A 16,305-nucleotide genomic window follows, 5' to 3' on the forward strand; every position below is an offset into this window, starting at 1 on the left:
CTGCATATATACATTCTGTAATCCACATATGACAAAGATGATTTAATCAGAATGAAAATTAAATCAGTTCATTGAAATTTTTTAAATATGTATCAAAGAAAAATTAACGCTTACAAAGTTTTTATTTTTAAATAACATGAAAAAGATTTTTAAAAAAAACTGTCCTGAAAGACAATGACTCATTAAGGATTAGAAATTATTAAAATGAAATTTTTCTGTAGTTTAAGATCTTATTATGTAGTTTAAGATCTTATAAGAAAATATTAAAGTGTTAACTCAATAACAGGACAGTTATTGTTGTTACTTTACGTCGCACTAGAGCTGCACAATGGGCTACAATAACAGGACAAACCCTAGAAGTGTGTTCAGCATTTGTAATTAAATGAAATTTTAAAGATAAAATACTTTTAACATTGCTATGGTTTGGGATTAAAAAAAAATTTGACTTTAAACACTATTTAATATTTCACAAACTATAAGAACATGTTATTTCTAGGAATAATTATTAGAATTAACTTAAAAGACCTATAGTCTAGCATTTTTAAGAAACATCCTGCTTTTATTCGATTTGCATAAAAAATTTCGATTTGCACAGCTGTATAAAATTCAATTGCACAAAACATTTAAAAATTTTAGATAAAAGTATTTTAATTATTGATGAATATGCACAAGAGTTTAAAAATCTTTAACATAAATATAATGAAAGTAACTCAAAAAAGCATCACATCACAATGAAATAATAATAATAATAATGAATTAGTAATAAAGCTTTATTTACTTTAACAAACTGTACTAAGTCAGTCATATTTTCTATGACCTCAGCAACTGCTAAATAGTCTAGAACTTTTTTGCACTCTCCAATGATTTTACGCACTTCTGATTCATCAAAAGCCAGAAGAACAGAGTATGTATCTTGCATAATACCTAAAAACAACATCACTTTTAATTTCCATAAAAAAAACTTTAGAGTCTTAACTTTTTCATTTGTCCAAACAGAAAAACAAAACAGATTAATTCCATGCTATATGCAATTCTTAAAGTACACAATGCTCAGTAAAAGTATGTTTAATTGATATATAAAGAAAAAGGAAAACAATGGAAATAAAAATATGGCCACCGAAGCAGACGTCTTCATGGGGTGCCAGCTCGGGAAGCCAGAGAACAAAACCTTTTCTATTGAGAGAGCCAGACAAATGTCAAAATTTGCTCTCTCAGTACCCCAAAGGTTTTGCAAAAGTCCAGGAAGAAATACAAGAAATACATAAAATCAAATCAGAAGAGAAATTTCAAACAAAATCTTGAGAATATAATACAAAAATGAAAATACAAAAACTCACAGTAAACTGGTCAAACAGCAATTTCATGAAACTAACTCAATGTAAAAGAAACATTTGAAATAAAAGAAAACAACGCCCTCTATTAAAACGCGCAGTAGGAAGAAAAAAAAGGATAGGAAAGGTAAAGATTACGTAACAGATTAATATAATGTTTAAGTGGGTCTGCTCAGTCAAGACTTTAATTTTGCCCTATTAAAAGAAATAATAAACTAATATTCCTCAATTATTCTCCTAATCAAAAATTTAACATAACAATAATTATAAGGAAAATCATTATTTCTCAAAAAATAATTCGTAGCCTCCTGAAAACATTCATCGTTATTGCAAATTTTTTTAACTCTAAACAATTGAGAAAAAACTAAATTTTTGGAAATAAATGTTTTGTTTTCTTTTATCTTAAATGTTTTTCTTACATTGAGTTAGTTTCACGAAATTGCTGTTTGACCAGTTTACTGTGAGTTTTTGTATTTTCATTTTTGTATTATATTCTCAAGATTTTGTTTGAAATTTCTCTTCTGATTTGATTTTATGCATTTCTTGTATTTCTTCCTGGAGTTTTTTAAAACCTTCGAGGTACTGAGAGAGCAAATTTTGGTTATTGTCTGGCTCTTTTAATAGAAAAGGTTTTGTTCTCTGGCTTCCGGAGCTGGTACCCCCTGAAGACGTCGGCTTCGGTGGCCATATTTTTATATCTATTGTTTTATTTTTTCTTCATTGCGTCAATTATTCTTTCTTTTGAAAATTCTGCTGCTTTGTGCGATTCTTTCAAAGAAAGTTCTGTTATTATAGAATTAAATATTTTGTATTCTTTTACTTAATTGATATAATAATTTATAAGCCAATAAGAAAACGGATAAAAAACAATAGAGGTATCAATTATTTGAGATTAGGGTTAAGCGTTGCCAAAAAGATATTTAAAAGAGAACATTATGTTAGAGACGCTTATAATTGTTTTTTTTTTAATTGATTGACCAAACTTACAATTAAATACCAGAAAGGCCAATTAAGTAAAATTCCGAAGAAGCAAAATCAAAGGATGGTAGAAACTATGTTTTGATGCAAAAAAAAAGTAAAAGAAGGGAAAAAATAAAAAGCTTGAAAGCTTATTAGATCACTTCAAGTTTCTGTAGCTATCAATAAATAAACAATCTGAGAAGACTTGCTTGCTCTAAAAAATATGTACTATATGCATGCATAAAAATATGTATAAATGTTAAAAATAATAAAAAAAATTTTCTTCTCAAAAAGTATTTTTGAAAGCTTATTTGTGTAGAACACAAGTTAAATAATGTCTTTAAAACATACATCATTATTTTGCAATACAGCTTCTTAGCCAATATAATTATTTTTTTTACCATAAAAATCAAACAAAATATGCTTTTCTGACAAAGAAATATTCTTCTCACACCTCAAAGTATGAATTAAATTCAATTTACATGCTATGGAGCATTTGCTGTAGTGTACTTTAAATGCAGCAATAAATCATAACTAACCAATGGTGCATATGGTCAATAAAATCACACACATCAATGTTTAATATTTTAAGAATGTAAACTGTGCATTTCTAGAACAACATAACTTCATTTACAATTATGAATTTCAATATATTTCCATATTGAAGATATAGTGAATTTATATATTTTTCCTGGTTAATAACATAATGGAAATTAAGTATGCATATAACTATATATTGACTTATAGATAGCTGTAAATATTCAAAAGTATCGTTGATTTGCTTTTTTTTAAAATTTTTTTTCTTAAATTCGTAAACTACACACTGTAGGAAGTCTAAGTTCCTTCCCTTATAAGCCTAATGTAAATCTTAAAAGATTTATGTAAAAAAAGACGAATTACAATAAACAAAATTATAATAATAGTTTTATCAACCTTTAGCTCCTTGGATCAATTTTTTTCTTGCAGGCTGTGAATATGGGTCTTTTGCAAATAATGCAGAAGCTTCTTCTAACAGCTTGGAGGCTTTCTCTAGTCTATGTAAAGCAGTGGGCATATCCTGTCTCAAGATGGGATCATCACTAGACTGAACAGTTTCTTTTCCAACCTAATAAATAAGCTCCCATTACAAATTGGAAAAAAATAAATACTAATTGAACAAATTCAAATTAAAAAAAAATTTCACAACAATAATAAAAATGCATCAGGTAGCAATTTCAGCATATCTTTAATAGTTTGTATCATTTACTTTTTAAAATTTAGAATTTCCCATGAAAAATCTGTTAAGTATTTTAAAGCTTTTGTAAATCAAGTAAGTATTATGTGATTAACACTTTACTACTTATTATGCTCAGAAAAATTAATATAATTGACAAAAAAAAAAAAAAAAAAAAAAAACTTGGGAAAATGTATAAAAAAAGTTGAGGCTGGTTATTTTAATATATAATTCTAGTATTAATTCTTGGGTTTACAACTTAAATTGATGTAAAGTTGCAAATACTGCCTAATCTAACAATAGAATGGATTTTCAAAGCAATTAAAATGAAATCTTATGTAAGATGACTTTCTGAAACAGTTGCTTTCATTATTTATATAACATACATTTATTTACAATTGAAATGAAAGACTTATAACATGTCAGATATATCAAAGAATCCTAATTTAATATTTATTTCACTTATAATTTTCTTTTGCTATGTAAGATAAGATCTGTTAAAAATATGAAAAGATAGAAACAAAATAATTTTTAATCATGAACAGTATTTTGAAAATTAAACAACTGAGTTCATCACATTATTGCAGAAACATATCATTAAGTTTAATTTTTTAAAATTAAAAACTAGTGAGTACAACAAAATAGGGTGACTTTTTATCATGACAGAGTTGTCATTTCTATGATTACTGATACATGTTTATCAAAAACAGTAATTTGTTTCGTGTTTCTTTTGTTTTCTGCGATGAGCTTCATAAATTCTTACAGGGAGAAGTTATCTACTCTATTGTTATTGACAAGGTAAGTTACTATTCAGTTTCCTAATATGATGAACGTAGCATATTTACAAATAGAAACCTTTGTCTTTTACTAATTTTATGTAGGTTAAGGTAAAAATTTATATTGCAATTAGGACGGTGGCTTTGTGCCATTTAGTGGTTATATATGATGAGGGGAGCAATCATGATTTTGAAGACAAAATTGATGAGGGTAATTTTTGCTCTAAAATTGCAATTAGTAGAAAAGGTTTAGATTAATGAAACAAACAGAACTAATGATAAAATTATAGGACTAAGAATATATGCATTGTTACTGTTCTTCTGTATATTGCAGCAAACTGTACCCTTAAAAAATATTTGCATACGCTGATGAGTGTGAAGTGGCACCAGTTTTTGGTACAGTTAAAGTAGGCCTGACCAATTGTTGTTGTATAGTACAATAGAAAAGGTTAAAAATCAAAAAATGGTTCCATTTCCTGGGTCTGACCAGGCCAAATTTACAACCGTTTAGCAGTACCTTCACTAATTAAACTTTAGGAAAAATGGTAGTTTCATGAAATGCTTTTTTGTAAAATTTTATTTTTGTATCCCGTAAGAAGCGATAAATCCATATTTTTACCATATTTTAAATATATTTTTAATTTTCACAAATTATATCAAAAATTTCACAAAATAGGTACCTCACAAAAAAACCTAGACAGACCCCTGACTTCAAAATGAAATCACTGAACAATGATGTGAAATTGTTCAGTGTTCAATGTTGATTTCAATGGTTCATCATAAACAATAATGTAGTTAATAATATATATTTATTCATAATAAATTCAATACTCTTCTATAGATTATTTTTATTTACATTACAAAATAATAAAAAAATAGTAAAAACAGACAATAAAAAACTAAAATTTTAGAAGTATTTAAAAAATTTTAATAACGAACCTCGATATCTAACAGGTTACCATGTGCCAGAATAGAGATTCAGTTTATTTTAAAGTGACAAGTAAGATAAAACAAAGTTTATCACATTCTTCTAACAGAAATATTTTGATATACCATTAAAATACCATGTTAGTAAGTAAAATCACACTCTGGTGAATATTCCTAATAATTAGACTGAAAGGAATTGAAAAATTTGTATTAAACTATTATCTTCATTCGGTGTTAGGAATAATAAGTATCTCACAAATAATAAAAATAAATATTTTTAAACAAGTAATCAATAATTACATAGCATACAAAGTATTTATATTTTATAAAAAAAAAATCTACTACAAACCTTAACAAGATTGACCACTGCTTTACTGACACCTTGGACAGGCCTTGACAAATCTGGCATTGCATTTCCATCTTCAGCTTCTTCATGCAATATAACAAGGCGAGAGACCTATAAAAAATAATTCAAAATAAATAACAAACTCAACAAAAACCAGGTCGGTTTTTTCAGGCTGGGACCACTTTAGCAAATCCTGCTTCTTAAGTTGATACAAAAAATTGAAACTTCACTGTGAATTATCCGATTTTTATTTTTAAATTGAAGAACTTTTCCTTAAATGAGTTCACGGGATAAATTTATATTCTTTCATAGAATGACATTTGTACTTTTTATTAAATGTTTGTTTCTATCTAAATAATAACACTGGGGAACAAATCTTTATTGCTTTCTGTTGTATGAGGATTTTGAATGAATTTTAGACATTTTGACATTGACAATTTTACATCTTCGATCATTGACCTCTCTTTAAGCTATAGTTTTTCTGAAAATTAATAATATAATTGTCAACCAGGAATTTTTAAAATTCACTGGAGTGAATATTAAGGGTCCCCACTTCTCTGCTACACAAGGCATGGTAGGAGGTAGGTGAAAATTCAGTTTGCAATACGTTAAGCTAATAAATGCTTTGTTTCAAGTGTTATTTTCAAAGAAACAAACAAGTGTATAGGTATGTATGAAAACCTATGTGGTCTTTATAATCTTGTACATTCAGATAAAAAAATATACAAAATCAAAAATCTCATTTAGAAAATAATCTGCAGCTTTCCAAATGAAACACTTTTCAGATTTAAACTCTCCACATCCAAATTAAATTAGATAGACTTTTATAAATGCAAAAATAAAAGAAAAAAACTAATGCATATATTTAGAAATGGAAACACAGAATTGGGTCAGCTGTTCAATGCCGGTTATAGAATAAAATGAAATATTGTTAATATATGAAACAAGAGAATTGAAACCTTTGCAATTAGCTGGATATGTTATTAGCATATTAATCTGAAACATCTTAAAGCTTAAGCTAGAAGTCAATCAAAATTAAAACTTTTTCGTCTTAAAACCCAAGCATAAATCAAAATTGAAAAGTGAGGTTCTACATTTCAAAATTAGCATAGAATATAACAAAAGTAAGTCTATTTAATTTAAGTCGTCTGTTTTTATTTAAGTAGCATTTTTTTAAAAATACATAAATTAACATTTTTCTCTTTTCCCAAACACAATTATTGCATAACAAAATGTTAATTTTCAAACTAATAACAAAAATAACAATTTCCATTCATGCATAAAATCTTATTAGAAAGTTTAAATTTCAACACAAACTTCAAATTATATCATACAATCATTATTAGAAATTAGTGTTGAATTCTAGTGCAGTAATTCAAAAGAAACCCCTTCCATATAAATGTCTTCCACAAACATTTGTCTATGTATAACCTTGATGAGGAATTCTAATGCAGAACAAGCTTACATATCCACAGAGTTCTCCCTAGGAATAAAGAAGGGCAGAACGCGTCCTCTCTCAAAAGCGCACAATAAGTTTTGAAACAGCACTCACTTAACTTTGTAAAAACTTTACAAACTGTTTAATATTATGTAATAACTAAATTTTATCCTCAACAATTTTTAAATTACACTCTTATACTACTTTATGGGAATATTATTTCAAAAAGTAATTCTCTCTCACTATTAAAATAAGAAAAAAATTTGTAGTTTATAAAAACAATTAAAGGCATGCTAAAAGGCAATCTCTGTGAAAATTTAAAATCACTTAAAAAATTTATTAATATCCCTCCTTGAAAAAAAAATACTTATAAAAATTTAAACAGTCAAGAATAATTCTAAAAAAGTAAATATTTGTAATAGTAAATAGAATTAACCTATAAACACAGATAATTTTATTAGTCTGTAATTATTATTTACATAGCAAATTAACAATACGGGCACATTTATTAGGATCAAATGGCAAGCAGGGTGGGCCGCCCTTCAAAACACGCTTGCCCCTTCAAAAAAAAAACACTGTTGACATATACATATATTCTGAGTTCTCCCTAGAAATAAAAAAAGGGCAAGGTGCTTCCTCACAGAAAAGCGTGCTTAGAGTTTTGAAAGGGCACTCCCTTACCACCGTTAAAATTTATCAAAATATGCAATATTGTATATTAACTGAATTTCATCCTCAATTTTTAAATTACCTTTTTATAAAATTTTATAAGTATATTTTGCAAAGTAACTCTCACTCATTGTTAAAATAAATTAAAAATTAAAGTTAAATAATTATCAGTCCCTAAATAAATCAGAAGTGAACTTTTCATTAAAACAGGTGGTTAAGAAAACCTTTACCTGAAAAAATAAAATAAAAAGGCTATGTTTTTATGGGATAGAGGCTTATTTTTGCTAAAAGGGCATATTTATAGGGATCAAAGGGCAAGCGGGTAGGGCTGCCTTTTTAAAAAGGTTTAAGGAGAACACACACACATACACATATATTAATATTATATTTATATTAAACATTAGTAATGAATGAAATTTTTTGTTGTGTATGTATTTAGACTCTATACTAATTAAAATAAATTTGTACCAAATATATATTTGTTTAATAGATTAAATATTCTTTAAATAAATATTTATAAGTTAAACTCAGTCATAAATTTATTTTTATCAATGCCTTACATAATACAATGACTATTCCATTTGCAATCTCATAATATTTTTCCTCAAAAAGAGCCATGTAATTAATTTGCTTAATACCATAAAAGACTTATTAGATTTTAAAAATTTTTGTGATGATTTTTATTTCTAATAAACATGAAGCTCAACGAGATTTCAAAACCATTGTAAAAGCCCTAAAACTTCTATTAACATTTATGAAAAGAAATTATTATAATACTTGAGAAATTTTTAAATCTTTCTTTAGAATTAAATATACATAATGTATTTTAAATGGAAAATAGAGGAAAAAAAGTGATATTCGATCATGATATCTTATAAAAAAGAAAGACCGTTGAAATGTTAAGGCCTGATGGGAAAAACTTTGCAGCTGTGCATTGACCCAACTTCCTAATTTTACCTATTATCTTCTTTTGCTTCAAGCTACAGGTGCTTGTTATTCTTAGTTTTTGTAACTATCAACAAAATAGCTAAAATTTACTGAGTTGTTAAATTGGTAAAAATATAACATATTTACTAATTTAAATTTGTATATTTGATGCTTCCAATTTTTTCAATATTTAAAATTTGTTTTTTAATGCTACTTAACATTTACAATTTTATGAATTTTTTTTTTTGCTGTCGTAGAAGCTTTACAGCAATTATTTTTCTAGTAAAATTCCTCAAAACTATCTTTTCGACTTTGAATAAAACAGGCTAAATTGGAATTTATTTTTGGAAAAAGTTTTGATAATACTGAATGTATAGTTAGTTTTGGCGGATTTGTTAAAAGTAGGGTCTTAAGTTACAAAAGAGCCCATTCATAACTTAATTCATTCCTGATTTAGCTTGTTAATCAACTGTTTGTAGAAGAATCTCATTTTTTTTAAAAACTATTTTCCATAAAGTTTTTTGTACTTTAGTTAAGTAATTGCACCTTTTAAAACAATAAGCTGTTTGATAATTTCTTCAAATCTGAGAAAAATTTAAAAAAAAAAACTTATATAATTTAAATGTTTTACAAAATAATGAGCTTAAATAAGACTATGAAGTGCATAGAAATAAAAATGAAAGAAATAAAAAAAAAATTTAAATATTAGGGGCAAGATATTATCGTATGACAAATTAAAGAATTGAATGATTAACATCCTATGTATTCTTGTATTTTTTAATTTGTAAAAAATTGACAAAATCAAATAATGGATCTGTCTGTTTCTAACGTAAGGATTCATTCACAATAGTTTTTATCGTAAAGATTTTGTTGAGTCAATAAAAACGTTGAGCATTTTCCAACAGAGTATAAAATAAGAAATTTTCATTAAGTTCCATTAAAACATAATTACAAAAGATTATTAGGTATTAATACTTTTATGCAATTTAAACTGGCAAAAAGTGATCTTTTAGTATATTTATATATCAGGATAATAGGTTATCTAAAGGATAAAATTTTTTATTAACCGCAAAATAAAGAAAAATAATCAAAACATCTCACTTGTTGTGCAACTGGTTCAAGTATACTTTCGATTGTTTTAGTATGAAAGCCTGACATGATTCGTTTCAAAAATAAAGTGAACCGATCAAATTAAAATCATAAACTGAAAATTCTTTAAGACAAAAGTGAAGAAAAAAAAGAAACAAATAAACAGAAACTATATCACAACCACAGGTGTGGTTCGCTACCAACCCATCTGCCTACAAGTCATCGTAGTGTCAAACCATAAATGGAAACATCACCTCGTGCTCTTGGAAATAACAACAACGACCGTGATTGGAGGATTTATCAGTGAAAAATCCTACGCAAGCTCTAAATGCATAATTATCAGAATTGTTGTCTACAAACGGAAGTAAACTCTAAAATATGAGTGGCAACAGTTTAAAAAATAAAGATTTTTCAGATGACGTTGAACAAGACACTAGTCACGTGATACAACGGAATGCACCACAAACTAATTAAATAAACATAAAAATCTGGATACTTTTTAGTGAGATCTAAGCATATTTTATCACTTTTAACCAGTTTAGAAATAGCTGAAATTCTTTTTCAGCCTATTTTTAGAAATTTCTCCAATGAGACAGAAAAAAAAAGGAAAAGAAAGAGAAATTCACCTTACAAATATTAGAAAGCACTCTTTACTTTCCCAATAGATGGGTACATTCAGAACTAGAATTAAGAGGAGACTCTTGACTGTTTCGTTTTCAATGTTTATATTTACCTCATATCGAGGCCACAGCTAGGAATGGTGTTGAATCGGTTCCAAGCGTTGGGTCAATTCCCCGGTACAGAGATCTCGGAACCCAAGCCAAACTGTTCTGATGATGCCGTTCGAAAACAATCTGAAAAGCTGAATCGGTTTCAGTGGCGTACCAACCCGGAGGGGGGGGGCAGAGAGAGACGTCACCCGCTCTAAAATTTAAGAGAGGGAGCTAATAATACGATCCGCTCCTCCTGAAATTTAAAAATTTGCAAAAATAAAGTCAAGTAAATTCCGCCTAAAATGACAGTAGAAAAGTTAAGTTTTTGAATTTTTTTTTTCAACTTTGAAGCCCTTTTTCAAATGGAAAACTTCATTTTACTCTTGAACTAATTAAGGGGGTGAATAATGTGCTTTGCTCCTTCTGAAATTTAGACATTCGTGAGAATTAAGTCAAGTTAAAAAGAAAGAAGCATTTTAGGAAAGAAATTTTTTTTTTTAATTTTGAAGTTATTTTTGAAATTGAAAACCTCATTTTCTTCTGAAATTTAATTGAGGGGGCAAATGTGCTTCACCCCTTCTGAAATTTATATATTCGGGAAAATAAAATCAGGTTATTCTGGTAATTTTAGAAAATAAAAACTATTTTTCTTTTCTTTTCTTGAATCTATTTTTCAAAAATAAAACTTTATTTTCTTCTTAAATTTAATTAAAGGGTAACTATGCGTTTCGCCCCTTCTGAAATTTAGACATTCACAAGAATAAAATCTAGTTAAATTAGTAAAATTAGAAATAGAGAAAGAAATTTTTATTCCAATTTTGAGTAAATTTTCTAAGTTAAAAAATTAATTTTCCTCTCAAATTAAAGTAAGGAAGCGAATAATGAGCTTCGCCCTTTTTGAAATTTAGACATTCATAAAAATAAAGTCAAGTTAAATAGGTAATTTCAGAAAAAAACTCTTTTCTTTCAACTTTGAAGTTATTTTTGAAATCGAAAACTTAAATTTACTCTGGAATAATATAGGGGGTAAATAATGTGCTTCGCCTTTTCTTAAATTTAGCATTCGTGAAAATAAAGTCAAGCTAAAAATAAAAAGTTATTTTCAAAAATTAAAATTTTCTCTAGTGTGAAGCTATTTTGATACACTGGTTATCATAAATTAAGGAAAATTCACAAAAATCGCGATAACTCAAGAAATTACACATGGAATTTTATGAAACTTACCCACAATATACAACACATAGTAAGGTATTAAACAACATAAAAAGAAATTATCAGACATTAATAGTAGTATAGAAATTAGCACATGTATAAAATAAACAAATTGGAAGTATCGGTTTGCAATAGAAAAAGTACCTTTAATATGGAATATGATTGCCTCTAGAAGCAATACAGCACAAACAGCGATGTGTGATGCTTTCAATTATGCGGTCTATCAGTTCAATAGGAAGTGAGAGCCATTGCTCTTGTAAAGCAGTTGCAAGCGTGGCAAAGGTCTGAGGGGGCGGATTGATGGCAGATACACGCCTCCCTAGAGCATCCCAAACGTGCTCGATAGGATTCAAGTCCGGGGATCGAGCTGGCCACTCCATGGGAGTAATTGTTTCCTGTTGAAGATAATCATCAACAATGCGAGCTCTGTGTGGTCTTGCATTATCGTCCTGTAACAGGAAGCAATCACCAATTGCCCCGGCATATGGGCGCACATAAGCATCAAGGATGTTGTCTCGATAAACCTGAGCATTCACGGTTCCCCTTGGAAAGACATGGAGGTATGTGCGCCCTCCTAAGGATATGCCTCCCCAAACACAGACACTGCCTCTTCCGTATGCATCTCTTTCACGGATGTTTGATGGATGATAACGGGTCCCAGGTTCTCTCCATATCAAATAACGTCTACTGTCACTTTCTAGACTAAACCTGGACTCATCCGTAAAGAGAACAGGCCTCCATTGATCTGACGTCCAGTGGACATGTTGTCGGGCCCACTGCAAACGGTCTCTCCTATGGCGTGATGTGAGCGGCACGCAAATGGCTGGTCGTCTCGCATACAGACCACCTTCGTGGAGCCTTCTGCGCACAGTTGACGTTGACACCAACCTTCCGGTGGCTGCAGCAAGAGAGGATCTAAGATGTGTCGGAGTAGCGGTTCTATTCCTGCGTGCACTTAATGTCAAATATCGGTCATCGGCACTGGTCGTAACAGTTGGCCGTCCTTGACTGAACCTCCTAGATGCCGAATCTGTGGTTTGAAATTGCCTCCAAAGTCTATGAACCACAGATGGACTCACATTTAGCCATCTGGCCACTTCTGATTGACTCTGCCCTGCCTCTAGTCTCCCGATGGCTCTCCATCGTAGTTCTTCAGGCAAATGATGCCTAGAGGTCATTATTACGAATTGGCTATCTCAGATTTTCAATGTCGCAATCACAGTAAAATTTGTGTGCTTTCTCTCAAACTTGGACTTTTATGCTCCAGGCAGATGACGTAAGCCGAGTGCAGCGCCACTAATTTGCATATTGCAATTTTACTCAGCTACTCTTAGTGGACAACATATGCAAATTTTGCACGGTTTGGCTTACTTTTGAAAGAGTTATCGCTATTTTTGTGATTTTTCCTTAATTTATGATAACCAGTGTATTTTTGAATTTCGTTATTTTTTGTGGATATTTTGACATCTGTGAAAATAAAGTCAAGTTCAAACTCCAAAATTCAGTCAACTTAAAATCCTTACTTAAAGTTGTTTACATTCAGTCAACTATCCATTGCAACTGATGGAGGTAGAAATATGTGTGGTAAAAATAAAGGAGTGACTTTTGTATCAGTGCTGACGTGAAATATCCTCAGTGGTAGACGGATCATGGGTTAGAGTCCCTTTACCCTCAAGCAAACCGTGGGAGGTTCTCGTGGTCGTCCTCTCCATGTAACGCAAATGCTGGTTAGTTCCATCAAAAAGTGCTCTACGAACGCAAATTTCTCTTAATACTTGATCCAGATGTTCCTTTGTCTTCTGGATTGGGTTCAAAATTACATTAGTAGTTGTAAGCCCCCAAAAGAAATTGGGTCGGTTGTTCAACGACGGTTATAAAAAAATATTTACATTAATCAGCTAAATACAGTGAAATAGTTAAAACTCGGATTGCAATCTCTAAAAGTGTGTAACCGTCAGACCAGCAAATTCAAAAAATTGTATGAACCATAAATCAACTATGCACAGAGCGCAAAAAAAAGAAGAAAAAAAATTAAAAAAAAAAAAAAAAGAAAACACGGATTACTTTGAATAACTTTTGATCTAATGATCGGATCTTCTCTTTCTAGTACTCATTCTTAATGGTTTGTGGAAGTGACGTCAAACATCCTAACAGTAGGTGCAGATGACATTCTAAGTTATGAAATCAGACACAAAAACGCACTTTTTCTGAACAAACATACCGTTTTTTTCAATGGATTCGGATTTCTGACCCCCTTCCCACAAAAAAATAGGGGGGAGCCGCAGTCTGGAAAATATGGTCACAATAGTTTGGTCAAGAGAGCGCTTCAAAGCTTGAACCCCTTAATGTTCATTTTACTTTTTACGTATTTCGCTATATCTCGAGAACTTTTGAAGCGAATTGAAAAATTTTTGTACACAATTATGAAATTCATTTATCCAAAGACAATCCTATACAAAACTTTTAGCAAAGATTTATTATTTTATTTAATAATGGTCAGAAGAATTTTGAATTTTAAGGTATAGAATTCTTTACATAATTTTGAAGAACAAAATTTGAGCAAAAATTGTTGAATATGAAGAAACCGAAGAAAGAATTTAAAGAATGAGAAATCGAATTTTAAATATCTCACTTTCTTAAATTTAATGTCAAAGGATATATTCAACCGATTTTGCTCTAATTTCGTATTTTATCATGAAAATTATATTCTTTTAGATGATGCAAAAATTTGTATACTTTACAATTTAAAATTTTTTTGACCTACAATATATTAATTCGGTTAAAAATTTCTCAAGATATAACGAAATACGTAAAAAGTAAAATTAACATTAAGGGGTCCAAACTATGGAGAGCTCTCTTGATCAAACCATGGGGACCATATTCTTCAGATTGCGGCAAACCCCATATCTTGGGGCTCAAAAATCAGAATCCGTCGAAAAAAAGGTATGTTTATTCACAGAGAGTACGTTTTTGTGACTGGTTTCGTAACTTAAAATATCGTCGGCACTTATTAATTAGCATATTTGAAGTCTCCCCCTTGAGCCATAAAGATTGAGCCCTAAAAAGTGAGGATACCATTATTGGATCAAAAGATATACAGGGTGGTTCGTTTATTTTTTTGCGCACTGTATATAACATGCAACATACAGATCTAAAAATTTATAACGTTTTAAAACATCAAATATTTTTTGATGTTTAATTCTACATATTAAGTGTATTAACTATGTAGTGAAAACAAATATGAAACTTTTAAAAATTAGCTGTAGTTAATATAGTTTTTTCCATATTTTGAGCACTGCATATTTTAAACGAGGTACCTGGCTCTCTCCTGCCTACTCCAACTGCAATAACTTTGAATCTATCTATCTATCTATCTATCTATCTATCTATATCTATATATATATATATTAGTTATATATAGTTATCGCGCAAATTAGGAAATTTTGGGAGAATGTTTCAACTTTATACAACATTTCTTTATCAAATAATATATCGAAAAACTAGCTTGGGTCAGCAGAAAAGAATGCAACTCGACATGTGACTTTCTATTGGAGTGTAGTGCGCAAAATAAAAAACGAACCACCCTGAATAATTTTTGAACAAATGATCGGATCTTCACGTTCTAGGACTTAATCCTAATGGTTCGAGGAGGGGACCTCAAATATGCTAATTAATTAGAGCAAACGATAATTTAAGTTACAAAATCAGAACACACTTTCTCTGAATAAACATACCTTTTTATCGATGAATTCGGCCTTTCAACCCTTGATATAAAGGGGTAAATCGTAATCTGGGAAATATGGTCCCACTGATTTAGTCAGGAGAGCGGTCCAAAGTTTGAACCCTTCATTGTTAATTTTACTTTTTGCGTATTTCGCAATATTTCGAGATACTGTAAAACGAATAGAAAAATTTTTGCAACACAATTATAAAATTTGGTTATCCAAAGAAAATTCCATTCACTAAGTAACGTTTTAATTGTTTATTATTTTATGAAATGATAGTCAAAAATATTTTAAAATACAAGATATAAAAGTTTTTAGCATCATCTTATGGAACATAATTTTACATGACAAAATTCAAAATTTGAGTGAAATCGGTCGAATAGTTCCTGAATTTTAAAAAAGACACATTTTTACACGCACAAACTTAAGGGGTTCAAACTTTGGATCCCTTTCCTGACCAAACTATTGGGACCATATTTCCCAATTTGTGGCAGAACCTTATATTTTGGGGATCAGAAATCCGAATCCACTGAAGAAAAGGTATTCTTATTCAGAGAAAGAGTGTTTTTGAGTCTGGTTTCGTAACCTAAAATATCATCTTTACTAATTAATTAGCATATTTGAGGTCACCCAGTCGAACTGTCAGGATTGAGTACCAGAACGTGAAGATCTGATCATTAGATCAAAAGTTAATTAGGGTGGTCCGTTTTTTATTTTGAGCTCTGTATTTCAGATTGTAAGTGTAAATTCACAGGTTATGAAGCACAAAATCAAGACACAATTTTTTAGATAAACTTTTATTGTATCAAAAAATTAGTATATATTATAATGATTTTATAAGAAATATTATTTGGCTGAAAATCTCAATCTTCCTCTTTTTACATAAACATGCATGTACTGACAATTTTGTCCTCTAATCATATTTTGACAAAATGTTTAATTACACTAAAGTAGTAGAACCCTGATTTAACGATGCTTT

The 16,305-nt window shown here is 29.5% G+C and overlaps 1 protein-coding gene across 3 annotated transcripts in view; it reads right to left on the minus strand.

Annotated features, from left to right (window-relative positions):
- The window catches only part of Vinc (vinculin), a 58,868-nt gene extending 48,869 nt beyond the window's left edge, over window positions 1–9,999 (minus strand). Inside the window, exons 1-4 of one of the 3 annotated variants that reach the window (XM_021148686.4) lie at window positions 9,689–9,999; window positions 5,557–5,664; window positions 3,225–3,396; window positions 779–924 (exon numbers count right to left, since the gene is read on the minus strand). In XM_021148686.4, coding sequence (XP_021004345.1) covers window positions 779–924; window positions 3,225–3,396; window positions 5,557–5,664; window positions 9,689–9,745 — 483 coding nt within the window. In that variant the 5' untranslated portion in view covers window positions 9,746–9,999. The other 2 variants (XM_021148685.4, XM_087155822.1) reach the window with 2 other exon arrangements.
- Window positions 10,000–16,305: the final 6,306 nt, after the last annotated feature.

This window comes from Parasteatoda tepidariorum, chromosome 12 (assembly GCF_982258835.1).
Source record: "Parasteatoda tepidariorum strain Cologne lab strain chromosome 12, Ptep-v5.0, whole genome shotgun sequence".
NCBI classification, from domain to species: domain Eukaryota; kingdom Metazoa; phylum Arthropoda; class Arachnida; order Araneae; family Theridiidae; genus Parasteatoda; species Parasteatoda tepidariorum.